The 25,519-nt window shown below is 38.4% G+C and overlaps 1 protein-coding gene across 3 annotated transcripts in view; it reads left to right on the forward strand.

The window, feature by feature from the left end:
* Window positions 1-25,519, forward strand: part of SLIT3 (slit guidance ligand 3) — a 499,513-nt gene that overhangs the window by 38,496 nt on the left and 435,498 nt on the right. For all 3 annotated transcript variants that reach the window (XM_065643840.1, XM_065643839.1, XM_065643841.1), the window contains one exon: window positions 10,770-10,841. In XM_065643840.1, coding sequence (XP_065499912.1) covers window positions 10,770-10,841 — 72 coding nt within the window. The remainder of the gene's footprint in view (window positions 1-10,769; window positions 10,842-25,519) is intronic.

The following is a 25,519-nucleotide window of genomic DNA, read 5'->3' on the forward strand; positions in this document are numbered from 1 at the left end:
TTTTTTTTGACAATGTTACTAGTTTGTTCGTAGCCAGAGGAAATCTATGTATAATGCTTACATACTAGCCCTGTCCTCCATCGTAATGTCAGATTTTTTCATATGAAGAGATCCAAAAAAAGGGGGAGATTTTTAAATATAAAACTTTAAAGTATTACAGAGCTAGCAGTTCATATGCTGCTGCTTTGTACGAAGAAATGTAGTCTGCTTCTGATAGAGGGTAGATAATCTTTTTCAGTCTAATGAAAAGTTACTAATAAAGGTTATTACTTCTGACAGCTTTGGAAATGTGAACCAGGACCACCCAGTCTGCTGTGTTTATAATAAGAGATCTTGAAGTCGTAACTGCTGTAAACAGTTTTCCTTCCAAAACCAGTCCCTTAGCGACATGCAGTGGTATCTCTCTCAGTTTTTGGAAAAGCTTCTGTACTAACATGTCATATAAATAAAGAAGTTCTCTTATTCCCCACCAGAATCCTGTAATATGGTTGTACTGTGCTTCTTTGTAGCAACCTTATTGAAATTCCATTATATATCGTCTGGCTTTATTTCTTAGTGTAGTAATATAAAGAGGTGCTGACAGAAAGTAATGGTCAAAGTTGAGTTTTTTAATGAGTGCCGTATCGTGACTGTTTTCCCTTACAAAAAGGAAGGGATACAAAGCAAAGGAAGAAGTCATGTTAACGACTAGAACACATTTCTTGATGCTAATAGGATTTTCTCCTGAAACCATTGAATGAAATGGACTGTGCTCCTGCTTTTGTGCTCCTGCTTTACTGTTTCCCAAGTCAGTACTGTTCAGAAGAGAAAACTTAGTCACTCCTTGGAGTTCAGTAACTCCCATCTTTCTATCTGAGTCTCCTGTTATGCATTAATTCATTTTTATTGCTTCTTGGTTACGCCCAGGCTTGTGATATAACTGCTTCTCCCTTAAACTAACTCTTAGAAACTACTTCAACTACATCATGTTCCCTGAGGCTGTTCTCCAAGGACAATGCCATAGAGCTCTTAATAACAAAGGAGAAAAAAACCTAGCTTGTTTATTGCCAAAAATGAGACTCAGATGTTTGAAGTGTGAAGTAAAATAAATGACCAAATTGGGGAGTGAACCTGAAGTTACTTGGATAATTTTCATATATTAAATGCTGGAGTACCAGGACTGCTCCCTTAAAGCTACCCATTTTAAAAAATTCAAAGCACTGTAATTTTCATTTTCTGTTGGAGAATGAGTTGTGTAATCGGTAGCAATGTGAATATAGATGATAAATCAAATTTGAAAGTTGTTGAACTTGTGAGGAAAGGAATGGAGTACTACTTATTTAAAGACAAATATGCAGTACTTGGATTTGGTAGTAAAGCTGTCAATGCTCAGTAGAAAAGCAGACACAGAATTTGGAGGCCAGTGAGGCTAAAGCCAGGTAACTGCTGTATTCCAAAAGACAACTGACAGTTTATATCATAGCCTGTGTATCAACTTAAATTTCTAGGTGGAACGTGTTCAGTAATATAGAATAATAGTATTAGGAAATAAAACACTGCAAGACATTTTAAATAGAAAGTGAAGATGTGTGTAAGAGCTTTTTGTTGAGAGATCTTCTAGTAGAAGTCGGGTCCTTTCCTTTTTCCTCCATAGCCACGACAATGCGGTGATTTCTGCTCACGCCTTCAATATTTGCCATTTGCATGAAGCATGTTTTACTGATGTTATGGGATTCATAATTTTCAAATGAAGTCAGCAGCACAATGAGAAATGAAACTGCCTTGGAAAATTGCACAATATCCCAAGTTTGAATAAATAACACTTGCATTGCTTTTGCATTGGGATTTTATATTGATGACACATTCCATGGGCAGGAGGTGGATGCCTCTCAGGGGTTTGGAGGAAATTTCTCGTGCAGTTACTAGGCATCCCTTCACTGTAACTTTGCAGAAAAGGGGTTTAGAGTTTTCCTTGGTTTGCTTCTTACTCAGACTAAAACTGTTCTGCAGCTGGGAGAACAAAGCACGAAGCTGAAAATGTTCCTTCTGAAAATACTGGGTACAATTGTATTTGATGTGATCCGTTAAGGTTGCTGCTCTGTCAGACTCGCACTAAGCACGTGTTTGGCCACTTTTGGTGTAAATAAATGAGAGAAGTCACTGTAAAAATAATATCTTAAACCCACATCTGCCGTGTTGCAGATTACGAAAAAATACATTGACTCACAGTGAAATAATGGTGCGTGAGTTGAAAAATATCAAGAAGGAATGTGATTGCCGTAAACAGTTTCTAGTTTTCCAAATTAATTGTATAAGGAATGCATGGGTCTCTGAGACTTAATATGTTCTGTTACCCATTTATTTGGCTTCTGAACCCTGACATTCCTCTGAACTTTCTGAAGTCTTCCAATGGTGATGGAAGCTTTGAGAAGGAAGGGATATTCGGCATGTAAGGAGTATTATGCTGTATGCTTGTTGAAATTATTTTCTCCTTAATTTGCAGTAGCAAAGGCTCTGATTAGATCCTTCTTGGGAAGAAGAAAAAAAAAAAAAGTTGAGAGCTAAGCAAGTTAAAGGCTTTAATACTTGTGGCTGCAGTGGCAGATAAAAGAATAGTCATTTTACCGTAATGCAAACTGTCTCCCTCGGTGGAAAGGGCAGGGGAAGCTGCTGACTGACTTCTTGCTTTGTTACACTTGTGCTTCTGTATGCATCTTGTTCTTTTCCAACTACACTGATCGTGCCTTTGATATAGATTAGATTCAGCTCTGTTTGCTTTTCTTGCGAGTGGAAATCCATGAGACAACAGTACCCGAGCTGGATGTGACCCTGCCACTGTGTAAACACGAGGGATGCAGCTGAAGTTTGTACCCCCAGGAAAGTTTCCCCTCCAGGAAAACATGACCTCTGGCTTGAAAACAGCTTGAAAATTTTCCAATCAAAATTGAGACTCTTTCCTCATCCAGAAGTTATCCAGAGGCCAAGAAAAGGAATAAAACAAAAATATAATAAAGGTGAAAATAACCCTTGTGAAGTGTAGGTATTTCTGCTTTTTATTTCATAGAATGGTCCTGACAACGTCTCCAATCTGCCTCTGGGCTGGCTGCGTTGTCTCTTTCCAAACTCCAGTGATAGTTTCTTACTCTGTTTTTCAATAGTCAGGGGAATCTTAATAGTTAAGTTTTCTCCTATCCCTGCTTCAGACAGAGGAAGAAATATTATTAGCCTGGTTGGAGCCAGGAAGGTAGGAATTTCACAGTTAATAACTTCTCCATTGTTGTTTTTAAGGGCCCTTGATAGTCCATGATTGACATTGAAGTTGCTTCCCTGTGTCCCTTTCCCTTCAAGACAAGACACAGGAACCCCCAAGCGGGCAGGAGGGGGAGAAACTGGCACTTGTGAATGTGAGCAAAATAATTTTGGGAGGTGAGAGGGAGTGTTTGTCTTTTGTGGAAACAGTGTGTTTGATGCTATCTGTAGCTGCTCTAAAGAAAACAATAATACACTGGAGGGCAATGTTGCATGCATACTTCTTGGGACTTTTAAAGGTCACCTATTATAGAAATCTACATTTTAGGCTATCTGAATCATAAAGCAAAAAAGTGCAGTTTGTAACATGATAAAGCTGTGAAGTATAGACATGTATGTATTTATATTGGGAACACATTGAATTTGTGCAGCGGGCAAACTTCACAGTCTAGAGTCTTTTCAGTAGTGCTTTGAATAGAGGCTTAAAATCTACAGTGGTATTGTTTAGTAGAAATTAAAATCTCTAGTGTTGAGTTTATATTCTTTCCTGATGAGACTGAACAGAAGAAAAATTGTACCAGAAGATAATGGCCATAGTAGCTGAGACCCGAAGTGTAAGTCAGGCAGTATCATGTCTCCAGTTGAAACTCTCTAAGGAAGAGCAAATGAAGAAAAAGCGAATATGTACATAAACACATGTGCATTACATAGTGGCAGGGATCACTTGAATCATCAATTTGGTCTTCGTAAATAATATTACTTAATGGTTTTTATTAATATTTTTGTCTTCTATATCCACATAAACTAGCGACTAATGATACGCAGTTGGTTGTTACACAATTTAACTGCATGTTGTGTGGAAAAATTAACTACATTTGTTTTTTGAAGCTACTATCAACAACATTTGATACTTCCAAGTTTTTTCTTGTATTACAAAAGATGACAACAACTGGTTTTTATCACCTTCCCTTGCATCATAATTGTACAGACCTTTAGTGTATTGTCAGCTGTTTTCCTTGTGGCGAGTCTGTGTCTGCTGAGTTGTTTCAATGTGGAAGCTGCTCTGTAATTCTGATCATCCTTGCTATCTTTCTTCAGACTTCATGGGATCCTTTCTCAGTGGAAATTCCAGAAGTTTTGGCTTTGACATGTGGATACACCACAGATTTATGTAGAGAAATAATAATTTTATCCATTACTCTTCTAACAATGTGTAACTCTTGCTCTATTGATTGCTACAGAGCTGTGAGTTCATGTTTTCATGGCTCTGCTTCCTAAGAAGTGACTTTCAGGTTCCAGACTGCTGTTGCGTGCGTGAACTTAAACCCTGTTTCCTTGCATATCTGTTCGATTTTACCTGCAATGAATTATAAATGTCATTTTGCCATTCAGGCACTAAATACCATCCGTGCCTTCTGGAGTTTATCAGCCTTCACTTCATATCACCAACAAACTTTATCCCCTATAATTCCAACTCTTCAGCTCCCCTATGAGTATGCTGCACAGCTTGGGCCATCAAAGAAGTCCTTTTTTGCCTCTGGTCACCTTCTCTTTCCCGTTCCAACTGCAGTTGATACTTGTAATATAGTCTTTGGAAGATTTTAATGTGGGTCGAGTAACAAATTCAGATTGGTCCTGTGAAGCAGAGTTAAGAGGTTAGAAAGTAGAGGAATGTTGAAAATAGTTTATGTGCCTCAGTCCAACTTGCAGCCTAGCACGTGTAAAAACCTCGAGTGACTCTAGCAGCAGCAGCACACGTTTCCGATCGTGCTGTGGAAGACTCTGCCTTCTGGGAAGAGTAGGCAAGTCTCTTGCTTTTTATCTTTTTAAAAATGTTCTTATATGTTTTCTGATTTCCTGGTCTCTTTTTGCACTTGTCTCCCTGCTACTTGTTTTTTTTCCTTTCCGTTAAGTAGTTTAGCACTGTGTTGGAAAAGCAGCTCTTTCTCAGTGTATAGCTCACAAGTTGCTTTTAAAGGTATGATTAGTTATCTTCTTGTAGGTAACACATCATTGTGTTTGCTTTGTTTCATGCCTATCTTATTTTATCTGCCTTGAAAATAATGCCATGCAATATTCAGAACAATAGTCAACAAGTAACCTGAGCTACATGTCTTACAAAATAATGCTGACATGTCTCACTGTCTGCAGCATTGAAGGAAGGAGTTGCTCTTCTTTTGTTAAAAATTCATGGGCACATCTAGTAAGTATCAAGTTTTGTTATATAAAGCTATCATTCAGAACTATTGTGGTTGGGAGAGAGATTATGCATATAGATCATGTTACGAACATGAATATATATATAATGTTACACATTTTATAAAAGTGCTCCTGCAATACCCTGGTACTTCATACACTGAAGTTTTAACTCTGTATTCCTGTATAACGTGATTAAAAGATTTTAAGAGCATGGAAGCATATTGTATGCAAACACAACTTAATTCCTAGATAGGCTTATATCCTAGACTGAATTTTTCAGTTTACTAAGCAATCTTAGTTTTGAAAAGTGTGACAGTGGTAGTTTCAGAAGAAACGCTAGTTCACTTCTGTAGTGAATTCCTGCATACAGAAGTATAGGTTTTCAGCCTTTACGACGTACAGCTTCCTAAACATCTTCCAACAGCAGCACAGGTGAATATACATTTGAGCCTAGTGAGGGGACATTGTGCCAGAATGGTGGTCTTATCTGGATGCGTTGGAGGTGACCTATGGACTCCTGGGGGCCCATTGCTTGGATGCTGAGAATTATTGTGCATGGTTGGTGGTTGGTCAGCTTTTATGAGTCACTTATGGGGACTTGAGGAGCAGATGAACAAAACAGAATGTGCTAAGTTATATTTTTGATTCTTAGCAGCGGTTAAAGTAATCTGGAAGATGGAGGGAGTTGCAGTGTATGGAGAGTGTTGACTGTACAATCAGCATGTGTCTAGTCAGACTTAATAGATTTGACTCAATGCAGGTATTGCCAGAGCTGATATGACTCCTGGAGAGCCTCTCTGCACAGTTCTTCAGCTTCCAGGAGGTTTTATTAGTCTGGACTCCATGCTGTGCACATCCAGAGTTGCGTCTGATCCAGCGCTAGAGCTAATCTTTAGATGATTATGCATCATTCTCTGCAGTGCTCTGAATTCCCCGAATACTTTGCAGGTCTTATTAGCTGTAAAACATTCAGTTCAAAATACTTCAGAGACTGAACAGCTGTGTTCTCATCCAGCAGTCCCAGGTCAAATAACCTGGACCAGATCTCGTCTGGCTCTGCGCCCCAGATTCCTTCCTTCCCCGGGGTGTCCGTCGGTATCGGTCTGGTGGTGGTTGGTGCTGCGTGCGCACACGTGGTGTCTGTCGGTGTCGGCCCGGCGGTGGTTGGTGCTGTGTGTGCACAGGTGCTGAACGCAGGGTGGATGTTCTAACGTGAGAGAAGGGGACAGATCAAAGATGTTAGTTGGTGTGTTTATGATGTCCCAGGTGCTGTTCCCAGTTGGAGCAAAGGATTCAGTGTGACAGTAGGAATGTGGCTGATTTTGCTCATGAGAAAGTGTCAATGAGACTGTCTTTAATTTTGGTCTGCTCTTCAGATTCACAGAACTGATGTCATTTCTCCATGATGTAGCTAGCTGCAGTTGCAAGAATGTCCTGGCTTTTAAATCCAATTTCCAGACGTCATATCTTGATGTTATTTATATTTCAAATAAGTCACTAATTTAAAACTGTGAACGTCTATATTTGTTAGCACAGTGCAGTCACAAGAACAATGTCCAAAAAATCATTTTACAAGATTTTGGCTCATTTTGTGCATGATTTTCTTGCAGATTATTTTTATTTTAATGTAATAATATATGGCTTCACTTTTCCCAGGATATCTTATAAAATCAGAAATGCTGTTATAATTAGAATTAAACACCTGAGAGAACAAGACTTGGGCAGTAACATGATGGTGAAAGGCTCGCATAGGTAACAGACTTAGGCAAGCGTGAGGGATTTCCGTACCTCTCTTTGGGATGTTTTGTGTGTGAAGGGGCTGCTGCACTCTGGTTTTCTTACACCGAGCTCAGCCTGTGCTTGGGAGTTACTTCTAAGGAGCAGCTGCATTAGAGCTTGTGCTGTCCTGGGCTCGCAATCCTGCTCCTCGTATTTGCAACTTCTGTGTTTTGTCCTAGAGCTTAGTAATAGATGAGGATGAAGTGACGTTCTTGTCAAATGGCGTGTTGGGAACTATTCCACTACATTTCATTTGTTTGGCACTTCTCTGTCAAACTGGAGGAAACAGTGCTTATAAATCACCATTCAGAACACTTGCTCTTTTCATTAAATAATTTTTAAACACTTCTGTGTCTCTTTCATAGGATTTAAAACATCCTGTCTGGTACATTGATATTGCTGTATTGAGAACTTTCTTAATGGCCTTCCTCTCAAGCCCAGGAAGAGAAATAAGAAGTGCAATTGGGTTTTTTCCTAGGCTACTGGTGGTGTTCTGGCACATAATAAATATTAATATAAGCATGTTAAATCTCTCCTGCATCAAGTATGTCTAAGTTTATATGAGGTGATCTAGTCTTACACTGAAGTGAGTATTGCAGCAGGAGTTATTTAAACACAGTAGGTGATGTTCAAGAGAAACAAAACCCTATTCATTCTCTGAGTTCCCTTCAGAATCAAATGACGAATAAAATGACTTTTGGCAGAAATTCCAGCTTGAGGTAAATCTTAGGAAAGCAATGGGAGTGATGGTTGGAGAGTTCCATAGCTTGAAGCAAGACATCAGTAGCCGTGGACTCTGCAGATGTTTGTTGTTACTTCAGATTCACTTGGTTATCAATTTCTAACATAGCCTTGGCTTAGGGGCTGCAAGGTCTCCTTGTGACACAAGTGCTGTGCCCGTGCAGTATTTTGAGGACAGGATCACGTGCAATGCAGGAGCACTAATTTGTGCTGATGGGATATCTTATTTGAGTTAAAGCAGAGGAATAATGTCATCAAGTTCTTAGTCTTCGTAGATGGATTTGGCTTGCTTACTGCTGCAGTATAAGACGACCAACACTTCATTTATAACAATATAATGTTAAAAATATTAAATTTAGACCAATACGAAACGTTTGCCTCTAGTAAACAGTAGGTCTTAATGTGAGCTTTCCAAATGCATCATTGTGTGTGCTTTACTTCATGTGTTGTTTGAAAGAAAATCAATACTAAGGTAATGTCAGGATGAAATCTTAAAATGCTTAGGACAATTTAAAAGGGCAGCTGAGAACTTGCTCCTTTATCTGTCATAGGTAGGGCACATACAGAGAATAGAAAATCACTTAACATATTTGATGATCTGGATTAATTTCTTAATGAACTAGGGGGGAAAAAAAATCACGTTAGCCTTTTTTATCTAAGAAGTTGGTTGTGTCACTGCAAATTGTAAATATTTGACTTCTTGGGTTACAAACTTTCTAACCTTGAAAATATAATATTTTGTTTGTTTGTTTCTATATACATTTTCATGTCTGCTCGTTGCTGTTCAAACTCCTGTTGTAGAAACTTAACCTGATTTGGCTTAGTTTCTGTGGCTTAAAACAATAAGCATAAACTCAGCATTTGTGAAATCCTAGCACATAGAGATAGGTTTCTTAAAACATATTCCTTGGACGTTGCTTTGAGATAAGGCAGATGACTTTGGATTGGCAGTGGATAATTGCAGGTACATTGTGAGAGCTGAAATGCTGATCAGACGCAGTAATAAACATCGGACAGCTATGTGGAATTGATGCACTTCACTGGTGGTCTTTTTCATCCGATTGATAAATAAGTTCAACATAATTAGTGTCTCTCAAGAACTAATGGTGGTCTTAATGAATGAGAGTGGAACTGAAGAGTGCTAAGACCGGTATTATCATAACTAATTATTTTCATTGTATTTTGTCTTGCTAAGTAGATCAACTATTCTAGAATATTAACATGCTTAACTGGAAATATGAATTTGACGATTAAGTACCACATTGCTATCAACCTTAAATTAAACAAGATTAAATTTAGTTTGCCTTAAAGTGTGAAATTTCACTTGGGTAAAGAAATCCAGTTCAAAATCTTCCGATGTACTTTCCCAAATGCTTAGCATCTCATGTTCTTGTTTAGTGTTTCATTTACTGGTTTGTTCACTTATCTCAAATGTAATTGGGTAGTCATCAAAAGCACTGAAATAACCAATTATTCTACCTGCCTAAGTTAGACTGTGGCGTGTGTAACGCATCATGTTTAGGCTCTGTAAGCGAGTGCAGCCTTTGATCGGGTGTGGGTGTCAGGAAGAGAAGGAAATATTCCCCTCTCCCCCATCACCCCTTTATATTGTAAGACGTGTTCATATGGTAGCCATATGAAAACTCTGCTGTATGAAAACCCCACAACGTTAGTTTGATCTCTGAGGAAGGCCTCTCAATTTTTAAAAATTCTTGAATTCTGGTAGTGAAATTACTCAGTGTGCAAGAAAACTGGAGACCAGATATTGGGTACTGAGCTATTCAGTAGTTACCCAAAAGTTCCAGGTGTCTGCTGAGATCCCAACTCTAGCAAAATTAGATCTGTTATCAAAGTTAACTTTTCAGGTAGACTGCAAACAAAGGAGGCAGAAATACAGACACTTAGGAACCTGTCTTGCCATATATGTTCACCTATTTAGAACAGTGGAGTTGTATGTAATTTAGGTCAATGTCATTATGTCAATAACATGTGTTGGGGCTGTGAAATCTACTGTTTTCGTTGTCAGACGGCAGAAAAAGGATCGTAGAAAACGATTGTTTCTTCTAAGTGGAACGGCTTTGGAGTTCGCGGGGCTGTCGTGCATTTTAGGAAGGAGAGGAAGCTGAAGCTTTTTATAGCTCTCAGGCTGGGGCAACTTGTAATGGTTGTTTTTTTTGTTGTGGTCATCAGTGTAGAACTTCTCACGGTTAGTAAAATGGACTAATGTATAAACATTAAGCAGTTGTCTACAATGTATCTGGAAGAATCTTAAAGATTAGGATTCTATAATATTTCAAATCACTTATAGTTGTCTGGTTACCTGTATGTTCATATGGAAATTCTTAAAAAAAAAAAAATCTTTTGTGTATACTGTAGAAATGATAGCTAATCTGGAAATTGTCTCAGTTGGTCAAGTTACTTAATTTACTGTGCCTACATTTTTAGAAGGAGAGAGAAAACCCAAATACCTCCCGGCAACTACTCTCCAAGCAGTGGAAGCCGACTTCGGGGGCTGCAGGACTCACTGTTAGGAGGCATCCAGAGCAAAATTAAAGAAAATATATTTGTGTACTCATCCATATAAAAACATTCAAACTTTGGGGTGACTGCCACTTGTCCCTACCTGAAGCGCATAGGCAGGTGGTCTCCAGATATCATGGTCTGTTTGGCTTGTGTATGAGTAACGTACAAAATGTATTCTATGCTGAGTTTGTAGCATGAGGTTTAATACAACTGGAGCTTCATGTGTTTATGCATGATGGAATAACCTTCTTAAATTCAAGATAATCTAATTTTTTTTTTCTAACTATAACTCTCTTTAGGCGTCTGAACAAGAATAAATTGCAAGTTCTTCCAGAGCTGCTTTTTCAGAACACACAGAAGTTAACTAGATTGTAAGTATGATCCGATTTGTTTCTATTGTTTGTGCCTTATTATTCAGATTTGCATGTTTGTATTTTGACTGTTGTGATAAGTTTAATTTCTGTGAACTTAGAACTGCTAGATAATAAGTGTTCTTAAGATGATGTTTTATGTTTGCATCTGTGTAGTCATGTTTCAGTAGAGCATAAAGATCAGAGGGAAGAGAAACTACAAATTTTTTCTGTTCCTTGTATATTCACCATGATGACTTCAAGGTGAGTTATTTTCAACCCTCTGTAAAGAGTTATAGAACCTATGAAAAGTGTCACTTTCTCATATCCAGTATAGTCTAGATATCCACAGAGGGAAATGGTGTGCTTTTATTTAAAAATTGGCCTGTTGGCATAATACAGATTGTTATAACTTTTTAAGTTTTAATAAATATCCTTTTAAATTAAGTTAAGGCATTGTCAGGCAGATTAGCTAAGTTATGGCTGCTGCCTTGTCAGGAAGATGAAGAAATATGGAGAGGTAAAGATTTTTGATCTCTTTGAAATATGAAAACTGTGTTATAAAATGTTTGGATGGCATGAAGACCAGTTTGAACAGAAAGAGAAGACTAGCATGAGCTTGGGGTTTTTTTGGGTGAGGGCAGGGAGAGCATGGTGTTACCACAATGACTGGATGACTTATAAAATAGATTTTTAAAAAGAAAAAGTTAAAAGCAATAAAATGGCTGAGCACATGTCTGCACAGTTACTATCAAGAAAAGTAATTTGCCATTTCAAAGGAGTATTCAAAAGCTGTTTGAAGTCAACTTTCTAGATCCTGCCAAAGTTAAACTCATGATCCAATCTGGCTTTGTGGAAGATGTGCTATATGGGAAAACTGGTTTTTTTGTTGTTAGGTGTGTGGTTGTGTTGTGTGTGTTTTGTTTTGTTTTTTAAATATTCAAGTTTGTGTATAGAAGACCAGGTAGTAAGATTTATGATTTAGCTAGTGAAATTGTAAAGTTACTCCAGTATTGCTGAAAAGTTGCTGTGTCCATATGTGGGTTTCGAACAAAGAAACCGTTTAGGAAGTGAAGTAATTTTTTTCTTCCTGTGGAAATACAAAACGCATGGTGATGGTGAAGACCAGTTTTGGAATCAGCTGACTAATTAAACAAATAGGGTCTTTGTTTTAAAAGCAGAGACATGGAACGGTATTGTCCAGTGAGTGATACTGATAAAGTTTTGGAGAATTTCTGTAATGAACTTTGTTGTTGCTGGAAGGTGCTCATGGAAAAACTGTTCAAGTGAATGACATTGTTCCAGAGATGAAAATTATATGTAGAAATATAAATAATTGCAAACAATAGCTGTCTTTTAATCTCAAAACTGCTTGAAAAACCCTTGTTAGACTGGTTTTTGCAAGCTTTGTTGCAGCTTTTGAATGCACTAGAAAATGTTTGCTCAATGGATTTTCTGAAGTTGAGTGGTTTGGTTATATTTCCTGATATTCTTTTTGCATGTGTTTGAAATTCTCTATCTTGAAACTTCTCTCGAGTAGAAAGTGTGAGCTGGTACTGACTTGCCGATACCATTATCTGGTCTCCAGAAGATGCCAGTTATATTTATTTCGTAGAAGAGTTGCTTCATGTAGGTTGTGATGCTTTCAAGATAATTTTTTTTTATAGAGTTTAGATGTATCCACTAACACAAATTCCAGTTGAACATGTTGGAACTTCCTCTGTGAGTGGTTGTGCTATACATGGTATGATTAAACTGAAAGGAACTTTCTGGTAATTTGTGGTTTCGAGGGAAGGTTGTGTGTGGTGATAACTTCTGTGCATCTGCCTTATGGAACCTGGCACAAAGGAGCTAAGTGACAGTAATTGAGGCTTTTCAATACCAGAGTGATCATGTAATCATGATACCTTGTAGTTCTTAAGAATAAGGGCAATTTGGGGTTTAGATTATAAAGATTGCAAACAAGTTATTTAAAATGATTAATAAGAATGCTGTGTTCTTTAATGCCTCCCAACGGATGCTGTTGAACCGTTGTCTTCATTGACTGACATTCGTTCAAAGTCCTGCTTACTGCTTAATAGTGCTTTAGATAGATCGCTTCAGCACTGTTTGTCAGTAGAAATTTGCCTTTTATCTTGAAGATACGAGTGTTATATAAATATAGTGAATATTTTAAGTAAATCAACCCTAGCTGAGTGAACTGTTACGGTCCCAATTGCAGTTTGGTTGTATGTTTTTCAGTGATGGCATAAGAATGCGAAATATGCTGCCTAGTAGAACTTGTAAAAATACACACATGTATATGTATTTTCATACTTTGAGGGACAACAAAAATGTGAGTCTAAGAGGGTTTCTTTCCTTTTCTTTGTGTGTCTGACCATCTTGGTCCTACTGCTGGTTGAATTTCTGAGCCGCTCTCTCCAATAACAAGTGTGTTCTGACTTGCCTTGACTCCAGCAGTGCCGGTCTGCTGTGTTCACAACTGGCTCGTGGGCAGACGGCTCCGGTGAAGAGGCATGATGCTCGCTTTCCTCTCCTGCAGCTGCTCTGTTTTCGAGAAGAAAGCATAGCTGAGAAAGCAATGAAAGGGAATAAAAGAAGCAAAAATTGATAAAAGGGACATGGGTGATGTCGATTCTGTGGAATCTACGATGAGCGAATTAAAGTGGATGTTAAAAAGTGCAGATAATAGTGATCTCAATTTTTCTTTTCCATAGTATAGGTATATTACTTCTGTTGTCATATTTGCAAACTTTTGAGTCTGGGCTACTAAGCCGTGAGTCAGGTATTTTACTCTATTTTAGTAGTTATGATCCTGATAAACTAACAAGTCCAAAATTCAGTGTTTTAATTGTTAAGCTTGCTACAGCTCCAATGATGCAAAGTTTTAAAAACTAAATATTGCTATGCAGTATGGCTAAAATGAAAAATTTGACTTGATTTGCTGAAAAGAGCAGCTCATACATAATCTTGTCCACATAGCAAATACAGATGAAATCGGCAGTGATTCTTACAGCCGCTCTCTTTAGCAGGCATGTGGTGAACTATGAGAGTCCAAGACTTTGTTAATGAATGTGCGGATTCAATTTTTTTTTAAAATATACAACTAAACACAAAGGGGACATTTCAAGTTTGATACCTTGATAATCGTGTGGAAGTTGGGTATATTTATTAGCATTAATGGAATTAGGTGGAGAGAGAGTGACTGCCCTGCTTAAACATGCAGGAATTTTGTGCGCTAGAGGGTTTCAGGGAAGAACCTGTTAATGTTTCAGGAACAGTTAAAGGTTGCAAAACACATGTGAAGACTTTTCACAGCGCTCTGTCAGCTGGGCTGAAATCTGCTGCGGACTTGACTGAGGGAACAAACCTTTCCATCTAGTCCAGTGTCACGAAAGTCTCTTCAGCCTTGTTGCTGCTGGAAATTGAAATGTAGAATGTTAATTTTTCCTGTCGATGATGTGTTTGAAAAGCGGACAAACCTGTTTGGCGACGTCGGGTTCTTCTCTTGTTTCAAGTGTGCACTGTTGTCATAGTTTGGGACAACTCTGTTGTCGTCCCTGGTGGCTTCTGCGTTTGTCACCAGGGCGTGCTTATGGCAGGGCACTGTGCGTTTTCACTGAAATGCAGGCTAATAGGTAATAGAATTTAATTTAGAACGCTTCCTAGGTTAGAACTACTTCCTCCATCACTTAGCTCCGGTACCTTTGCCTTTTTTCTCCAGCCCTCTCCTGCAGTGCTGAGCTACAGGATATTCTTGCATCTTTTACAGTGCTGCTTAGTCTTCATTGTGACATCTGGTTGATATTAGAAGCAGGAATATATATAGGGGAATAAACCTCAGATGGAATGTGAAACGTCCCGCAAAATGAGTTTCTCATAAGGTTTTGGGCCTTTTCTTCTAGAAAGAGTGGCTTTGAGACTCGTGTGTTTTGTTTGCTTTAGTTTAGATCAGAGTTTTAAGTTTAAGTTGGATGGTGAATGGACCCTCAGTTGGATTCTCTAGTGGAAATGTTTGCCATTGCTCTGTTGCCTTGATTTCCTATGTTTTAAAGCTGCTTAAATCTTTTATCTGGGATAAATAATTAAGTATCTAATAATTCAAACTGCAGGCGCTTTAAATGAGAAAACTGAATCAAGGAGAAAGCACTTTTAATAAATTGAGACATGGAAACAAGATTTTTTTTTTTATATATGTGTCTATGTAGTTTCGGATATTATTTATTAATATCCAGCCATAAAGAAAAAGGTAATATTAATATAAATAAGTGATGAAATGCACAGAAAAAGTACGTTAAACCAAAACATATAATTTAACAGCTATAAAACTGGGGTTTGATCCCAAGATAATTATTTTCTAATAGCCAAAACAACTTGTGAAATTTATTGGCCAAGTTTGTAAACAAAGCTTTGTGCATGCTGGGATCCTGAGTTTCCTTTGTGTGCGCAGCTGGTATGTAAAATGATCAGAGTGCATCTGCTTGTCACTAAAGCTCAAGTATGTTAGTGGTCCATGAGGTACTTAAATATCTTTAAAAACAAAATACCAATACCCCTACATGTAAGAAAATATTTGTTTCATTGTTGTAACTTCCACACCTAAAGCCAACCACTAAGTGGTCGAGGTAAAATTCCTTTGTGTGAATGAAAAAACTCTTAAAAGTGCTCTAAACTCAGATCTTGCAGTGAGGGTTAATACTTCCACCAAATTTATACCTATGGAACATTTGTTGGGTCCGTTCACTTTTAATGGACTCTCCTAGTTGTCACTTGACAAAACAAACCAGGCTCTGGAAACTTAAATGTACTGCAATCTGGTACCAAAAGTATCTGACTAGTTGAAGTATCCATTAGTCTGTGAAATAAAGTAGTTTACTTTTTAGGGTAGTATCCGAATCTAGAATTCAGACTAAAGCTGAGCGCTGAGAGAGCAGAGCCCTGGGAGCCACCTTTTACATCTCAAGGTTTTTAAACTTTGTAGTTACTAGAGACCCATTGTCTTATTGTATTCATCTATAGTTATTTCGAAAGGAGATTAAAGTAGCAAGATCAACAGAATGGAGATATTGTAGAGAAATGATTTGTTGTAATAAAATGGGACTGCCTCTTAGTATCAGGAATAGCCATTGTATAACGTGTTGCTTGTTGTTAACATGGTGAATAAGTATTTGTAGCTCAGTGAGGTTTGTCAATAAAGCTGGATTAGTGGGAATGCTTTATTTCTTGAATATTTTGAAAGATGATTATGATAAATAGGTGGTAACGGCAGGTAAGTACTTGTAGCATAAAATACAAATTCCATGACTAGTCTAAAAATGGGGCAATATTCAATTCTACCAGAATCCCAGAGTGGTGGAGGTTGGGAGGCGCCGCTGGAAGCTGCTTTGTCCAGCCAAGCCTGGTGCTGATGTCCTGGTGGCTTTCCTGGATTTTCCGTATCTCCAGGAATCATGGTTCCACAGCCTCCTGGGCAGTCTGGACCCATTCTCAGTCACCCTCGCAGGCAAAAAGTGTTTCTTTCTGTTCAGGCAGAGCCGGGAAACTGTTTTATTGCATCCATGTACAGTGCGTCGTGCCAAATAACTCGTGTAGTGAAGCAAACTGAATTTTCGACAGAAAAACATTTTGTGCTAAATATACTCCGAGCAAAGCTTGAATGCTATTACTTGATTTCTTAGCCTGAGGTCATGCATTTTCAGTCATGAAAACGTAAGATTATTATAATAAGTCTTACAGTTTTCTGTTGATGTGTGTATCTCTTAATTGTAAGTTAATGTTTCCCAGGGTGGCATTAGTGACAAGTAGTCACTGACAGTGACTATCAGTAATTACGTTTGGCTTTTTAAAGTGCTACTCAGACATCAATTAGGTAATGCTTCGCTGAAACAAATTGGGAAGGAAAATGTGTCACTTAATGTTCAAAGATGGAATAAGAAAAAAGGCTCAAGTGGGGGAAAAGGGGCTACTTAGCCAACTTCTAAAATGATACAGGGGAATCTTGTGTTTGACCCATCACATCATGCTGTTCCTTTCAGTTAGTGGTTGTCAGGAATTGTCTGGCACCTTCCTCTGTATATAACTGCTGCTTTTGGGAGGGTGACGGAGGATAATAAGTGGAACTTTGTTAACTTGATCCACTGTCATTTGTAATAAAATTTAAAATGTGTGTTATCTGATTATATTTAATGTAATGTTTTCTTCCTGAAGTAAGAAAAATATGTACCCCCCCATTTTAAAAAATAATTTAAAACAGTGATATGCATCTTATCTGCTTTTTATAGCTACAGCTATCCTTTTTATTAGGTTATCTAAGTTATCTAGTTCATTATGCAATAAATGCACATTAATAGCTAATGAGGTATGTATGTCACTGTAAACCAGTCAAATACATAAATGCAAGTCTGATACCTATGGGAGCACCAGTTAAAATCGAATATCTGTTTGACCTTTGTTATTAATTTTTTTAAAGGCAGGTTAGAAACAAAGTGCGCACATGCACAAAACATACCAAATGCTTCTGAAGACTTTTCAGGCAAAGTTTTATTATTTTTGCTGGCTTTACTACATTAACTGCTCAATTTTTTCTCCTCGAGCTAGGTGTTAAAACAACACGAAAACTGCCTAGAAGCAATGGTTTATTCTGTAATACATAAACTTTGGAGATGCTGGTGAGAAATGCATATTACTATGTGGCTGTGCATACTTAAAAGCAATTTTCATGATAAATTTATTTGACACTTAAAACCCGTGTAGTCTGTTTAATTGTTTATCATATTAGGTTTTAGTTTTATTTTTAGACATGACTATTTGCCATCTCTTCTCTCGATTTGTTTCCTTATGATTTTAGTGTTTGTGCAGTGTGTATATTTGATCTTGTGTAAGTAGTTTCATTAGATAATTCCTAGTAGGGGTAGCTGGAGCTCATTACTGCTCTGCTTAGGAAGCTGACCTTGTTGAACAGAAATATAAAGGTGCTCTGACCGCCTGGGCTCAGGTGCAGTATCGTGTCTTTATTGTGTGCTGCGCCTGCAGGCACGAGTTGGCCGGGCTGAGTCGGTGACTTTGGGTTTGAGCTTGACCAGGGCAGCGTGCATGAGGTTTTACCCATGTCTCCTTTCCTTCGGGTGTGTTTATAGCTGAGATGTTTGTTGTAGCGAGGAGGCTGTTTCACATGTGTAGGATTTGCCAAGAATTTGCTGCTGAAAGCCTCAGTAGAGCTGCCCCTCGTAAACTCTCCTTTGCAGCCCGATCCTTAGCAAGCCTGAAGTATCAAATCATGACTCCTGATCAAATTCGGCCTTTTATCTCGTGGCTGTCTTCAGAAGCTGTGTTTGCAAAAGCAATCAGTTCATAAATTTTCTTAGTGTCCTCTTTGTTTTTCTATTTGTTCCTTCTTCCAGCAAGAAACATCTCACGGTTTGCCGACTCGAAGCTCCATTATCGTCTCACATGAAAGCAGGATCCTGACAATTCAATTGTTACATGGCTTTGAGTTATGGTGTTGCCATGACAAAATAGCATGGGCTTGTAACAGTGTGTTTTTGTGGTTTTATCCACATCCAATAATTGTAGTTTTACTGTGTATAGATCACAGCGGGTCTTTTTAGAAGACAGTAAATAATTACAGTAAGTGTTTGCTGGTCTCTGGGGTGCACTTCTGGCTTGAGAAAGATGTGCATTAGGTCAGAGGCTTGTGCTGCAGATAGCTGGATGACATTTATACCATTTATCAAGCCGAAGTCATTCTGTGCATCTTCTCATCTTCTTTTTGCCTCTGATTGTAAATAACGTATGTAGCAATTTTTTAAATACAAATATACCAGTTTTATTTGGAGAGTCTAAGGATTTTTTCCTGTTTAAATTAGTGCAGAAGATTAATTTTAAAAAATATGAATAAAATATTTTTTATTGTTCTGAGAGTAGAAAACAAATGAAGATGTCAAAAGGACAAAAGGCTCCCTCCTCAGTGCTACTTTGTCCCCTTTGTAAAATTGGTTATTTAAAATTGTACGGTCTCCAGATGGATTGTTTCCCCTCTTAGGGGAAACAGGCATGATTGGAGAAGGAAGGGCGCTCTTTGTGAAAATTACTTCTGGGTTTTAGTAGTGTCTTTCTTCTACAAAGACATCTATTGCCAACTTCTGTGATCACATCATCTTAGTAACAAGGTAGTTTGTGGCAAAGGATTCTACATTTCTAGAAAAAACACCACACGTGCAGTCTCTGTAAATAAGTTGTTTTACGCAGCTGAGTTAACTACTGCCTTTCATTTTCACGATTTTTTCCTATGCAATTAGAAAGGCAGTGTGCTCTTTTGGTTGGTGTTCAGCTCAAGAAATCAATTTGCCGCTAAAGTATTTTGTAGCCTTTACCATGTTGCTGACTGTCGGTTTTCCCGAATGCAATTACTTTTAAAGCACTACCAAACATGTTTTAGTTTCCAATTGCATTCTTCGACATAACATTAAAAACTGTTATGCTGTTATTGCCTGCTCAGTGCAATCCTGAACTGGAAAATTTATTTAACTAACACCCATGGTAGCCTTGTACACTTAAAGTCCAGCCCTGGACTTGACATCAACAGGGCTGTTGTAAATAGTTTCTGATGCTTCTCCAAGTTTTTCTTAGTATCAAAAAGTGTATGTTGATAAAATTCGGGATGTAGTCACTTGAGCCAATTAGACATAATTCCCAACAAAGTTCGTTCTGTTCTCCGCAGCCAGGATATTTGAGAACATCATGGAAACGTTTAGCAAAATTAGGCTTTTCAGAACTTCCACAGGCTAAGTTTCTGCTTTAAGTGGGTTGCAGCAATGAGAAATCAATGAGGACTCCACGGTCAGTCATCACCTCGATAGCTGGAGACGGGGTTTCTGAGGGTGGTCACATCAGCTCTGCCAGTTCTGAAATGCATCTTTTTTCACGGGTTTCAACTTTGGTGTTTAGAGTGGCAAGTTAAAACTGGGAAATAACACAGTGACTCAGCTCCTTGTTGTGAGGGCTTTCACATGACAGAGCTATTACAGAGTTCTCAAAATACAGTAATTGTGGGTGGGCATTATTGGCTTACCGTTTTCTTACATTAGTCTTCAGAACTTTGTTCTTTTGCTTCTGTTTGCGCCAGTTGGAGCGTTGCAGCGCCTGCAGTGTTGTCTCCTGGCTCCTCTGGCTCAGTTTGTGGTGCTGGGGGGGCACCGGCCGGCTGTGGCCGGAGCCGTGGGCCGATCTCGTTCAACTCGACAGCACTGGATAGCTGTCTGCGGTCAGAGCGTAGGCAGGTTCTACCTTCACGTATATTATTCCAGTAGTTATTCTGACCCGATGGTTTGTAGGCAGCCTCTCTTCCGAAGCTGCATACCCTGTTAGCCGGATTGCGCGTGCTCAAAGTTTGTCAGAGTCAGGTTTACTTCATTCGCTTTGTTAACGTGGCTTTTTGGCCGTGCTACTAGAGCTAGCCTGCAAATGTCAGCACATTGTGGTGTACTTGCACGTAATTTATTGCTATGTGGATATAGCTTTTCTTGTTTAAAAACTTCTTTTAATTGTTCAATTTGTGTGTGAATATTCTTTGCACTTACCCTATTGACTGTACGTTGAAAGGAGCCGAGAATGCTTAGTTGAGTAGGAGGTACGGAACTCCTGGAGTCCTGGCCACAGTTAGAATGAACAGTGGTAAGTTCACTTGTAAGTTTTCATTACTGCAACTAGGAGAAAATGCAGAATAAATGTAACCTTCATTTTTTGGTGAACAGGAGAAGAGAATAGGAGTGTTTCACATTTTTTTCATATTTGAGGCCACTTCCTCACACAAGGTGAATGTAGGAGCAGATTGAACTGGTGACCTGAAGCACAGACATCTCATCTGTGTAACAGGAGAAATATAACAATGATCATGTAAATATTTTCATTGCTGTCCGTAATAGGCTATCATCCTGAGGTTAAAGATTAGTTTATATTAGTTGTCTTGTGGAAGTCCTTTCAAATATTTTGAAAATACATTGCAAATTATGAGAGTTTCCTTTGGCGTGCAAGTGGGTAGTAGAAGTGGGTGATGCGGTCATTGTTCTAGAGGTACTAATGAGTGCTCAATTATACGCACTTAATATGAAGTCTTGATTTTGATCAGCAACATCAAAACCGAAAAGCCATTTCCCATCACTGGTTTCTGGCATCCAGCTCTACTGGCTGCTGTTTCCCGGCAGCAGAACTCGGCTTTAGCAGCAGAGATTTATTGTCTGATCAGAGTGCCCCGTGAGTTAAGGGTATGGTGGGCGAAATGATGCAAGACCAGACACTTCTGTGTTTTAATTCTCACTTGGTTTTATTCTTGACAACTGTAATGTGTGCAATGGGAAGCTTAAGTCGGGCTTTCTGGAACTTTTCAAAATGCTTCACGGGGTAACAGGGCACGCCTGTTTAAAGTATTTCTGACACTTAAAGGTCACCGAAATGAATACTGCTATTACTTTTAAATGCACTGTGGTTACTTTTGTAATACAGTCATAAATGATCCAGGTTTTCATTATGATTCAGATGAGTTGAGAGAAGCCATGGGATTGTGCTCTGAGGCAGATGTGTGCCGGTCAGAAGGGTTGACGCGGAGCTGAACCAGGACGTATTTGATCTAGAGGCTGATGCAGTTTCGTGTCTCAAATGCAGTCTATGTTGTAAAACTTGTAAGAGTAGAAACTATTTATGAAATAAAATGAAAATAACTTGTGCAAGTCATTAAATGTAATGGTGCTACAAGAACAGATTGGCAAGGGCGGTTTATCTTACTCTTCTGACTAGGAGAAGGATGTCATACCCAGTGTGCCTTTGAGCTGCTTTTATTTCTTTACGCAGTGTGACATACTGAAAATGAAGGCTTATAACTCCTTGTGCCATAAAAAGTCCATGAGCTGATTTTTAATATGTTTCCCTTACGTAATGCTTTGAAACTTAGTGGGATTATCTAAATAGACACTAATTGCTGCTGTTGAAGTTTGATATTTTCTACAATGAAATTGCAAATACTATTGAGAAAATTGAACAAACCATATTTGGAATTAAGTACCCGTCTTTTGCTTTGCTCTGTTAAACTCACTGATGGACTGTTACTAGAGACATATCTATGAAGGATTTTTCCCCAGGAGAAAGCTATGGATTTGCTTCATTCCTATTGATGCATGAAGGAATGTTAAATTTCATGTTCTGAGTGGTTTACATGCAAGATACAATGCCAATGCTTAATCAACTATGAGGGGAAAAATGTTGAATGCATCTGATACGAAACCAAATGTAATGCTTATACAGCTAGTTTCTTTTGTTAAGAGAATAATCTTGTTTCCTACCAGACAATCACATGAATAGAACTCCCTATTGTGTTAGTTCTGATAATCATCCCTGGGTCAGTCCTGCCTCAATGTGTTCTCTGTACCACTAAAGTGAAGAGGGTTGCTGAGTGCGCTAGGATCTTACCAGTCTTCAAGCCATAAACTGATTTTTTTCCACAACTAGTGTATGCACATAGTAACTGTATCTTTGAAAGTATTTGAATGGGAGTTTTGCCTTTTTTTTTTCTTGTCACTTGTACTCATACCATCCTTTCCTACTTTTTCCCAATAATTGCTCAATTAACCCCGCACCTTGCAGTCCGTGATTTGTAGCAGAGCTGCTAGGGTATTGTGCTAAGCTTTTGTTAGCACTTGAGCTTTTTGCCCAGAAGTGGCAGCTGTTGTAATGTCTGATCTTGGTGTTACTTGACGGGAGTACTTGTTGGTCAGTAGGAGGTACATGACTTAAACAACTTCCTTCCTTTACTCTAGAGGCTTCATATTTCTTCTGCTGTAGTAAGTACTTTTATGACCACCAACGACTACACTTGAAATACCAGTCCCAGGATTTTGTGTTGCAAGAAGATTGGCTTAATAAAGCACGTAAATCTAGCAAGGTAATTGTACTGGCTTTATCGAAAGGATGTAGTGGCGCATCTGTCCCTGAGCAAGAGCATCGTCCCGAAAGGCGATGACTCACCTAAAGGAATTATTATCTAGTGAAGCTCCATCGTTCCTTTTCGGTATTAGTCATGGGACTGGGAAGTGCGCGTGCGTGGTACAGCCTTTTCATTTCTACCAGACCTTCCTATAATGGGAACAGTATTAAACTAACATTGCTCAGGACGGCTGTTTAGTTTCGACTTTCAAGGCAACATTTTTCAGATTTTTAGGATAAAGTCTAATTTATATGTGTCAGTAATTACATGCTCCAGAGGGACCATAGCAATAATGGTATTTTTTTTTCCTGACATGTCAGGAAACAAATTTCCAATAAGCCTGGGGAATGCAACATGTTACTTGCCCCAGTTGGTGGTGAATTTCAAAAGAAAATAATGTTTCTTTTTGCTGGCCTCAGGTTTTTCAGTATTTTGTCTTCAAAACTGGTATTTCAATGGCTTGAAGGGAATTATTTTTCTTCACTGCTTCTTTACTCTTTTTGCCAAATAGCATTGCTAGTTTTTAAAAATGAGGACCACCTCACTCTCTTACAGCTGTGGCGCATTCCAGCTCCTTTTTAATGAGATAAACCAATTTTGATAAGTGAGTGAACAAAGAACCAATCACTAAATTGTTTGGCCTGTGGGTAGGAGTGGCTGGTAATGGGCCTTGTGTCTGATGGCAAACTTTGCAAAAATGTAGGATAGACTATTTTAAACTGGATACTTAAAATTTGTACATTATATAAATAAATACAATTTTATGGAAAGTGTATATGATAGACCTTTGAAAGTGGACACTTATTTGTTACCAGTCTGGGTTTTTTGTTCGAGTTTTGGTTTTGGGTTTGTGTTGCTTGCTTTTTTTTTTTTAAATCTCTCATAATTCATTTCATAGAGTACTTCTTTTGAAAATAATGCAATCAAAAGGAAAAAATTATTTCTCTTCCTTTAAGGCACATTGAACATACCAAATTGTATGGAAAAGTGAGACCTTTTGCCTCTAGCATGACTGTAGCCTTGTCCCAAATATAAGAGAAGTTCAGCAGGAAGTTTCTTTAGCATATTTTTTCTCTGCACTTACATCAGTGTTTGAACGTCCGTTTGGAAGGAAGAATGTCAAAGGAAGCTGCTCTTTAGGCTTTCAGCCTGGCATCTCCCATGAGAAAGGTGAGCTGAAATGATAAAATGATTTAAAACTGTAGGGAAAAAAAGAAATGTATGAAAATTTCAGATATTTATACTGAAACTAGCTCCTTCTAGTTACCAGTGAGGGTTTGAATGCCATAGGAATGCTGGGGCTGTTGCAGGTATTGATGTCTAACCTGAAAATTTCTGCTGAGTTGAATAGCTGGTGTCAACGTTCCTGCATGAGTTTGAACTGCACTTTTTAGAACGATGCCACAGTTAGATACTTGACAGATGATTTTTTTTTTTTTTTCTGAGTAACTTTCCATGGAACACAACTGGTTTCATCTGTACAGGTTTTGAGGATTAGTTGTAGAAATAGAAGTAGTGGCTTGTCTTGAATGAGCAGTCACTGGGTTGTTTAGAGGTGTTTTATTTTCCCCATTAATATGCTTAATTTTTAGGGATTTCATGTTATCACGTCATCAAGCTCAATTGTTTCTCCTGGTTTTCTTGCTGTCATTTAAGAAAGTATGGAATGTATTAAGCTCCCCTGACTTTGAAGCTGGTTGTGCTTTGAGTGGAAAGTTGAACCACATGACCTCCAGAAATCCCCTACAACCTGAAATATTCTGTGGTTAAATATATTATTTACAGTATTTAATGTCATAGTTTGGAAGCTTTTAGCTGGTTCAAGGTTTGGCAGTTACTGTGGATGGGATACTAGACCGTGGGGTGTTTTTCTTTTTTTTTTTTCCCCCTCCTATTCCAAATTAAAGATTAAATGTAGTAGTCAGAATTTTTGTGGGTGCTGGAAGATATTGTGCCTAAGAGGTACAAGATTGAGCTCAATCACCAGGATCTTGCAGGAGTGCGAGATGAGGGTTCTCAACTCCCACAAAATTTGAAAGTCATCAGGAGCCGGAATTGATGAACTACTGCTAAAGAAAGTAATTTTTAGTAATCTTGCCCTAAATTGTGCTGTTCAGATCTGCTTGTAAAGTTGACTTTCATATCCTTTTCAGAGGTAGGATGTGCCTTGGTATTTGGTATTTTTATATTTTATCTTGTTAGCATCTCATTGTGAGAGCAAGTTATTCGCTATATCCCTTTCCTGAATGTGACCTGATTCTGCTCTGCTCAAAACCACCCTGTAACAACAGAATGACCTGCATTGTAGGCTGTGTTAGGATTATTCTATAATATAATACACATAGGTGCTTCCCAGCTTCTCCTCCAAAAAAGAATAAGAAAATAAAAAGAAGGGAGTATCACATAGATGGCTCATGGTTTATTTCTGCAGGACCCGTGTTTTTCTGCCTCGTACAGGAGGGCGAGTCGTGAGATTCCCAGCAGGACATTCGGGGTTGGCGCTGCTTGTACCATTCGTAGCTTTTCTTATGGGTCTAGTGGTGGGGATGGCAGCTGCCAGTTGGCTACCAGCCCATTGCCCTTCCTGGCCACAGTCTGGGCGCTCATGGTGCTATAGCAATAATGCGAGCCTGCAGTTTTTCTAATAGCATTGGGTTCTCATTATTGAAAACACTACAATAGTTTGGATTTTTTTCAGAACGCACATTACTGAACCTGCCAAGAT

The sequence above is a fragment of the Caloenas nicobarica genome, chromosome 13 (assembly GCF_036013445.1).
Source record: "Caloenas nicobarica isolate bCalNic1 chromosome 13, bCalNic1.hap1, whole genome shotgun sequence".
NCBI classification, from domain to species: Eukaryota; Metazoa; Chordata; class Aves; order Columbiformes; family Columbidae; genus Caloenas; species Caloenas nicobarica.